The 9859-nt window shown below is 35.7% G+C and overlaps 1 protein-coding gene across 1 annotated transcript; it reads left to right on the top strand.

The window, feature by feature from the left end:
• Positions 1-6932: 6932 nt before the first annotated feature.
• Positions 6933-9740, top strand: LOC121805919 (auxin-induced protein AUX22-like). The gene is made up of 3 exons (XM_042205960.1): positions 6933-7416; positions 8707-8803; positions 9399-9740. Exons 1-3 carry the CDS (start codon positions 7104-7106, stop codon positions 9505-9507), a joined length of 519 nt encoding a protein of 172 aa, XP_042061894.1. The 5' UTR covers positions 6933-7103; the 3' UTR covers positions 9508-9740.
• The last annotated feature ends 119 nt before the right edge of the window (positions 9741-9859 follow it).

Here is a 9859-nt window from a genome sequence, read left to right as displayed (position 1 = left end):
GATTGATGCACTGATTCGAAACCACACATGGGAGAAATGTGCTCTACCAGAAGGGAAGCGACCAGTGGGTTGTCGATGGGTCTTCACTATCAAAAGAAGACCTGATGGCTCGATAGAAAGGTACAAGGCACGACTTGTCGCAAAAGGCTATACTCAGACATATGGAGTTGACTATTCTGAGACCTTCTCTCCAGTAGCTAAGATGAACACAATTCGGGTGTTGTTATCCATTGCTGCTAATAGGGACTGGCCATTACACCAGTTTGATGTGACGAATGCCTTCCTACATGGAGAGTTGAAGAAGGAAGAAGAAGTTTACATGGAGGCACCCCCAGGTTTTGCAACAGATTTTAAAGCAGGTGAAGGGTGCCGATTGAGGAAGACCTTGTATGGATTGAAGCAATCTCCAAGAGTATGGTTTGGGAAGTTTGCTGGGGCAATGATTAGCTATGGATATACACAGAGCAATTCAGACCATACGCTATTTTTTAAGAAGCAGGGTGATAAGATCACATGTTTAATCATATATGTTGATGACATGATTATTACAGGTGACGACCTAGAAGAGATTGAGGAATTAAAGAAAAATCTTTTTCAGGAATTTGAGATGAAGGACTTGGGGAATCTCAAGTACTTTCTTGGGATTGAAGTGCTAAGGTCAATCAAAGGAATTTTTCTGCGACAAAGGAAGTATATCTTGGACATCCTAGCAGAGACCGGCCTACTGGAATGTAAACCAGCAGACACTCCTCTGGCAGTTAATCACGGATTACAAATCAGAGAAGGAGCCAAGTTGGCTGACCGTAGTCGATATCAGCGACTAGTCGGAAAACTCATATATCTCTCGCACACTAGGCCAGATATTGTCTATGCAGTTGGGGTCGTAAGTCAGTTCATGCATAAGCCGCAGACAGATCACATGGAGGCAGCACTTAGGATTTGTCGGTATTTGAAGGGAACTCCAGGGCATGGAGTGTTGTTCGCTAAAAATGGGCATCTTGAGATTCATGGTTATACAGATGCTGACTGGGCAGGGAACCCAAACGATAGGAAGTCTACAGCAGGCTACTTTACCTTTGTTGGAGGTAATTTGGTAACATGGAGAAGTAAGAAGCAGAAGGTGGTGGCTCTTTCGAGTGCCGAAGCAGAATTTCGTGGGATTAAAAGTGGGTTGACCGAGATTTTATGGTTAAGGAGATTGATGAAAGAGATTAATCTCCCTCCAAGCAAGTGCCAGTTGTATTGTGATAACAAAGCCGCTATAAGCATCTCACAAAATCCAGTACAACATGATCGAACGAAGCATGTGGAGGTTGACAGACACTTTATCAAAGAAAACATTGAGAATGGGATTGTCGAACTCCCTTTTGTTCGCTCTGAGGATCAACTTGCCGACATCCTAACTAAAGCAGTCAACTCAAGGAGCTTTGAAGATGTGCTTTCCAAATTGAGTTTTGGAGATCCCACCACTCAATTTGAGGGGGAGTGTTGAGAAAAGGGGAAGTATCAATAAGCATTAAAGAAGAATATAGTTCCAAGAATGGAGTTCCAAGAAGCATTGAAGATGTGCATGCATTGTTCCAATAGTAGTGTAGTTCCATGAATATACATTTATTGTAGGATCTCAAAAGTCACCAACATCCCTATAAATATATGGGTGTTGAGTACCATTTCATCATTCAATCAAAATACAATAATCTTCTCCCATTGCTTTCTTCTCTAAATATGTTGTCTATACCATTTAACAGAAGATTGGTTGTGTTTGCTAAAATCGCTTATCTATTAATTGTTCTTGTTTGAGAACTTAATTTTTTAGTGTGAATAATTTTATGTTTTAGTTAGTATGAACCATATATAATATTTTATTTCCAAAATCTTAGTGGAATTCATTTAAGTGATGTGTAATTAATAATATATGCATTTGCTTAATGCCAGTATATATATTGATAATCCAATATTATTATGATTTTTTGATGTCTTAAGATAAAATTTTTTGTTGTACTATAGATTTTCTCCCAAATTTAAGTGTTAGTGTGTTCTTTAATCCAACAAATTAAACATTTGTCAATTTTGAATCCAACAAAACATAGGCATGAGACCACTTCGTTAAAAGGACATCCTTTAACGTATGCAATATACATATAAAAGTGATTATTAACATTTAAAAATACGAAATAAATATCGATTAAAAGTAAATAAAAGAAGGTAGTATGCACCACCACTTTATTATAATTGACCCATTTGAATCTTCACCAAACTAATAAAATGCTATGTGACAACCTAAATTTTATCTTTATGATGCCACCAAAATCAAAGAGGAAAACTTTATTAACTGTATCTGAAAAAAACATTAACTTTATGCATTCGTATCTAGATTTTGTATTCTTGTATGAAATACTCAACGGTTCAAGGAAAAATGTCAACATTTGAGTCGTAACTGCATAATAATAATAATCTCTCTCTTTTATACATGAATGTTAAGGTGAGTACTCACTCCGTTCCATAATAGATGGCACATGATTTTAGGTGATGTTGTTCTGTGTGTTAGGTGGAGAGAAAAAATAATATATTTATATTAATGTGAGAGGGAGTTTTTTCTAAAAAAAGAAATATGACATCTTTAATGGGACAAACTAAAAAGGAAAGTGTGGCATCTATTATAGGACGGAGAGAGTATTATTTAAAATCACTTGTTAGCAATTCTTTTTTTAAAAAAATACTATAAATGTTCGTTAGTTTGACTAAAAAAACACGACAGTCTATCTATTTCAATAGGTCTCAAGACCTAAAAGTTCTGAACACCGATATTAGGCCATCCACATCCCCGTCTCAATACCATCTTAATACCGTCTCATCCCTTAACTATTCATGCGCCTTACTGCACTTTTTACCTCATCTCTTAACTAAGAGACAACACCTGCAACCCTCTATCTCTTAACCATCTCATCCCTTAACTATTCATTCAATTTTATTTTTTATTTTTATTTCCAACAAATTCAATTAATAAAAACACACTTCATTAAATAAAAGAAAATAACAATTTAAAATCCTAAAAATATAAAAAAACACATAATTAAAATCTTAAAAAAAAATAAAAAAGACTTAATTTAAAATACTAGAAATAAAAAATTGCACACTTAAATTATAAAAACTACTCCGCCTGTGAATCATCCCTCGAAGGCGGTGGCGGTGCACCCATTGGAGGCGGAATACCAAGTTGTCTTGCCAGATACGCAATACCGCAAAATGGGCTTGATATTGGTCAGGCGTCATGCGGGAAGTGTCAGCCATCGTAGGGATGAAGTACATGGACATTAGGGAGGGCGGCGGCGTGCCTTGGGAGCCCGCCTGGCTTGATTCGCCTCGGCCCCTCCCTGCGCGACCTCTAGCCGCCTTCGCCGCCTTGTTCCCTTGCGGCCGACGTCGTGTACCGGAGAAGCCCCCTGCATCGGATGTCGGGAACTCAACCTCTTGTGAGGCGTTGCCTTCCCCGCCCTCACTAGATGAGTATTGGCCACCCGTGCTTCGTGCGTTTCGAGCTCGAGCCCGTGCTGGACTGGACACCGCCGGCCCACCTATCAAGCTCTTTGACCGACTGCCAAACATCGGCATATTTGAAATATTTTTAGTGTCGGCTTTAAAGACTCGCAAAGCCACTCTTAGAATGTCGGCTCCACTGGCTCCACTTTGGTAATTCTCCACTTCATGCTTGTAGATCCCATAAAATATTTTGATATCTTTGTCGGCTCGCTCAAAATGACTGCGAAGCATCTTCATGTTGCGGCTGAAGGCCGCCCTCGGCTTTTGCTCGTTGTATACGTCGGTGACCTTATCCCAAAAACACTTGCGGGATTGTTGATTCCCGACGATGGGATCGTACGACGTGCTGATCCAAGCATCGAACAGAGCCATCGTCTCCGCGGAGCTGTATGGATGACGGCCTACGTCCTCCACCGCCTCTTCCTCCTCGTTTCCGGATCCGCGACTGGCGGAGCTTCTTCCTCCTCGCCCTCCTCCTCTTCTGGCTCCACCTCCTCCGCCTCCTCCTCTTCTAGCTCCGATCGAAAGGTTTTCCAGAGTGTGTTCCTCCGGAATATTCTCCCTAATTTGGGATAATCTCTGCGTTTGCACATACCTCGGGTCGGCGGGACGATAGTATGCATCAATTGGAAAAGATGGTGCTTGGTACGCCGACGTCGACGATCCTTGGATGCCCGGCAACGAACCGGAATCAGAAGCACCCAAAACATTGTACATGCCCCCCAGTCGACAAATGCGTTCAAGTCGAAGCCGCCCTCGCCGCCGGAGTTTCCGTCACCGGACATTTTTGCATAAATTGGAGAGGAATGAGAGATGGTATGATAGTGATGAGAAGAAAAAAAGATGAGAGATAGTGTGTTTGTGTTTGAAATGAAAGAGGTAATGAGAATATTGATAGAATAAAAAAAATAAAAAAATAAAATAAATTCAAACGGTAATATTAATGTTTTAAAATTTTAATTTTTAATTTTTTTTTCTTCAGAAAATTGATTTTAAAAAAAATATTTATTGCGTCAGCATGACGACACTCACTCGCGGGCCGGCAAGTGGGCGTCACGCCTCGCGCCAGAGCTCGCCAGCTTCATCGAGACGGAGGGACACGTGACGCGATGGGAGGGCTGCATTGCTATCTCGATGCTGGCTCGTCTCGCCGAGATGAGTCCGAGCCCGCATCGAGATGGCGATGCAGATACTCTTAACAAATGGATATTTATCAATATAACTTAACTAAGTCCCCTAAGCAACACAAAATTGATATACTTAATTATTACTAGTAAGAGTGATACTACCTCCTCCGTCCCACAATAAGAGTCATATATTGTCATTTCGGTCAGTCCTACAATAAGGGTCACATTTCATTTTTATCATAAATAGTAAGTAGGTCTCACATTTTACTAATTCAATTCACTCACATTTTATTATAAAATCAATATAAAATGGTGAGGCACATGTTTCACTAATTTTTCTAACTCATTATTTTTTATATTTTTTAAAATTCATGCCCATACTAAATATGAGTCATAGACAGAGATAGTAATAGATAGCAATAGTTGAGTTGTAGTAGGGGAGGCACATGAGCAGACAATTAGAGGCATGGTTGTCTAGGCACATGTCTTTCACAACTCAATGTGATTGAGCATTTTATTAATGAGGTGAAACGCGTTGTCGGAGTATGCAATAGTGTATGACTCACTAAAATTATTTTCTATTATTTTACTTTGAAAGAAATACTCCACTATATCTTCGTTTTCCGTACCATTAACTTTCTCATTTCTAATCAGAATTATATCCGCATTTTCCGTACAATTATTTTAGGGAAAAAAAACATACTCCTACTTTCTTTAATTAAAACTCTTATTGAATGCACATTATGGATTACTATTATAATATTGTATTACATTGTAGATTAATGTTACAATTTTGTGTTACATTGTGGATTTAGGGACTGGCTGGTCGCCTGGGACCGTCCAGCTGAAAACATAATTATCCCTTATTATCTATTTTCGTCCCTCTGTTTGTACATATATACTTTTGTTCAATATACATAATTAATGAGTGAACTATAAATTTGGTATATATATAGAGAATCCATAATGCATATTGTAGTACATTGTGAAAATAAATTGCGCAACATGTATCTGGACTAAGGTTTTAAGCTGTTAAAGTATTTTTTCAACTTTTATAACTACTCTTTCTAATTTTACCCTAGGGCAAATTTGATCATTTCAAATGATTTTTTTTTATCTCTATTCTCTTATTCCTTCTTTTATCATCTCATTTTTCTATCTTAATTAATAACTTTATTTTAAATTACTTCCATCGTTTAAAAATTATGGTTTTCTACTTTAGGAAACTTTTTTTCTAATAAGGTGGGATCCAATTATTCTTTCAATCACTTGTTTTCTTTCTATCTCTTTCTCTTATTTTATCAATTGAGTATTAAAACATGTGTCATTTCAAAAATTGTTATAGGAGTATTTCTAAAGGTCAAAGTTAATACTAATATTCAACTTACAATTATGCATTAAAATAATATCCTATGTTTAATTGATATATAAAACAGTGCATAAAATATAAATTTATTTCTTGAAGCTAATAGAGAAATAAAAGTAAATATAAACAGTTAAATTTATTCTTAAGGCAAAAAGTTAAAATGGGAAAGAAATTATCCCTCCATTCAGTTACTTGCTCTATACTTAATTTAAGTTGTTTCAAGCTACTAACTCAATTTATTTTATTGGAAAAAATTTTATTTTCTATTTTCTTTCACTCTATCTTTTACTTTATTATATTGCCTACTTTATCCTCTCTTCATATAACCCTTAAACATCAATTTCTTAAATTAATTAAAACCTTAGTACGAATACCCCAAATGCAATTTCTTTTTATAAAATACCACAAATATACATTTTATATTATCATATACCAATTTTGCAATAGAGTAGTGAATATACTACTTACCCATTCCACTACATATACATATAGTTTCTGTCCCATTTAAGATAATCACATTCTGGAGTTTCATAAAATTTTAAGTGGAATTATTGAGTGGAGTAAAGTAGAGAAAAAAAAGTAGTTAAATATTTCAATAGAGAGAATTCCAAAATTAAGTAGAATGTAGACGTTTTACTTGGGAAAAAAGAAAAGAAAAATGGTGATGTTGAATAGAAGTATAGAAGCGAAGGAGAGTAAACTAGTAATACAATTCACTATTTTCCATTTATTTTGTAAACCCACCACAATAAAGCCCATCACATGCAATGTTTCCCATGACGGGCAATCAACGGCCAAGATCAAACCCTCCAAAACCATAACAAATCACGAGCCGTCCGATCTGTCGATATCCACTCTTTAATATTGCCGGGCCATTTCGGTATTTTAAGCAGCCAACAATTCCCCACCATTGTTTCTCATGTGACCGACCACTAAGCTTCCTATGACCTGCCACTGCCATCTCTTCTTGCACGTATAAAACCTAACATATTTTTCATCAAAAACCCAAAAAAAATTGCAAGAAAGTAACATAACAAAAAAAATCGCCAATTATCCTAATTCGCCGGAAAATGGAGAAAAATGGCTCCGGACTCGAGACCGAGCTGCGGCTGGGGCTTCCCGGCGGTACTGAAGTGGAGAAAAATGAGAAGAAGAGGGTTTTTGAGGAATTTGATGATAAGGCGGCGGTGCACAAGAATCAGGTGGTGGGGTGGCCGCCGGTGGCGGCGTTCCGGCGGAAGAACAGCTTTAACGGCGGGAAAATGTACGTGAAGGTTAGCATGGATGGAGCCCCCTTTCTTAGGAAGGTTGATTTGAGCATGCACAAAGGCTATTCCGAGCTTGTTACATCTCTTGAAGATTTGTTTGGCTGTTTCGGAATTGGTCAGTTTCACTTCATATATATACTACTATTTCTCTATATTTTTCTTTTCTTGTGTTGGAAAGTGTTTTATCACGATTCATGCAGCCAGAAATTGCTATAGTGGTTATGTTTTTAATCTTTGTGGTGTATGTAGAAAATTGCTATGAAGTTGATAGGTTTTTCTTTTCTTTTTTATAACTTAAAATTGTTATTTCATGTGCTATAGTTTTTGTAAATAAATTCTTAGGGGGTGAAGGAATTTGGTTGATCTAGGTACTGCTTCGAATTTGATTAAGTAGTAAACCGTATATTAAAATTGTAAACATTTCATCATAACCATAGGCTATGGATAGGTAATATGTGGGCCTCATAATATGATTGGTTATGATTGTGGTTGTACTAATTTAGATTTAGGATCATTATATTAAGCAGCCAATATCGAAATAGGAGATTTTATATATGCTGGAGTTGGAACAACGAATTATATGTAAATTAAAATTTGCCAATTAGAACTAATTCACGGAAATATATATTTTTGTTTGACCTTAAATTTTATTTTAGAACTACAATAGTATTCTTCGGCACAAAATAAAATATGTATTGTGATTATAATAAATAAAGTACTACTGTATAATAGTATTACAATGCGTTAATACACTAAACTAAATATAAGCATCTAAGATTTTCTGTATGAGATCTTTTTTTTTATCCTTTACTCTACAATGCTAATGTGGATCAATATATACATATGTGATCAATTTTTTGGTTTATGGAATCAAATTGAAATGCAGTGAATCCATTTCAAATTTAAAAAAGTTGAAATAAAGGGGAGGAAAACTTTGAAAGTAAAACGTAAAAGATAGTAAAGTCTTTAGAGGAAAAGTAGAAACACGAAGGGTGCAAACAAACATGAAAATCGAAAGAGGGAACACGAGAAATAAATAAATACATTCAATTGTGTCAAGCTATTGTCGGAGAAAGTACACGCACTAATTTATTACAACTACAGTCGTGTGATAGGTATTGCTATCACCCCCTTTATTCATGTTTTTTCTGTTTATGTTATCTGTTTTTGCACCAATATATTATAGTAAAGGAATCGTTACTTAATATGGATTAAGATTCATATAAAATTGTAGTATGTGTGACCTTTCTAACATATACTCCAACTAGTAGTACATGTTTGAGCCTTGAATTTGGACTCATGTGTTTAGAACATGATAAATAACGAATGACTGCTAATTATCTGCGAAAACAAATTTAGTTTTTCAGAAACAAAATTTTCTGAATTTGATTTGAAATGTGAACAGGGGAGGCATTGAAGGAGGATGAAAAAAATAATGAATTTGTTCCCATATATGAGGACAAAGATGGGGACTGGATGCTTCTTGGAGATGTTCCATGGGAGTATGTCCGTCTAACTTATTTATTTTTCTTTATTCAATAATTGATGTGTGTTTTTTATTTTATTTATACTACCTTTGTTTTATTGCCTGTAGTGAATAATATTTTTAGGCTATTTGGCCCACAAGATAAAACTAATTAAAGTTGGTTACATTCTCTAAGCGTGACCGGCAATTAATCTTAGGATAGTAATTTTTTCTTCTAAACTTTATTTATAAAAAACTAGTAATAAAATAAAAATATGATCAAGAAATTGTGTTTGTGGAATTGAGAGTGCAAAGGTGTGTAGTGACAATTCTAAGTCAAAAGCATCATTACTTATGATTATTGTGACCACCACTTCTCTAACAAGAGAATCTCACCAAAATTTCATTTTTTTGACCTTTTCTTGTAAAAAGTAATTATCGCTTGTCTTTGGTGCAGAGTCATTTGAGGACTAATCAATTATGTGCATTTTGTTTATTTGAAGACATTGTGATATACTCCAAGAGCATATAGTACTAAAATTATTAAAGCACAATGGAAAATATATGTGTGTTTTTTTAAAATGTTGAAGGATGAAGGGTTCTAAAACTAGTTTGTGTGCATTTATTTGTAGGATGTTTGCAAACTCATGCAAAAGGCTGAGGGTGATGAAAAGGGCAGAAGCAAATGGTGTTGGGCTTCATGCAAAGGACCTTCTCAAGGGACTTTCCAAAGAGGAGTAGCTTTGCATTGCCCATAATTAAGAAGGATAAAAATGTCTAATTCACCACCTTGATTAATCTCTATATGTCTTGAATTAGTAAGTTTAATATTAAATGTGTCTTCAATTCATTAGAGAGACCATGAGTTTTTTTGAGAATTGTTTGTATGTTTTTTTAAAGATTGTCGTTATTGTATTGTCATGTAATGTAAGAGTGCTTAGTATGCTGACTTTTAAGCAGTGAGTTTTACAGTATGGAACTGTTGTTGTTATTTAATTTCCAAGCACACTATTTTGTTTAATGGTTATATGTGATGAAAACCATGTACTTTTAGAGCACACTATTTTGTTTATCGATGGACTTTTAGAGCTCA

The sequence above is a fragment of the Salvia splendens genome, chromosome 5 (assembly GCF_004379255.2).
Source record: "Salvia splendens isolate huo1 chromosome 5, SspV2, whole genome shotgun sequence".
NCBI classification, from domain to species: Eukaryota; Viridiplantae; Streptophyta; class Magnoliopsida; order Lamiales; family Lamiaceae; genus Salvia; species Salvia splendens.
This window is presented reverse-complemented; position numbering and strand designations above follow the sequence as displayed.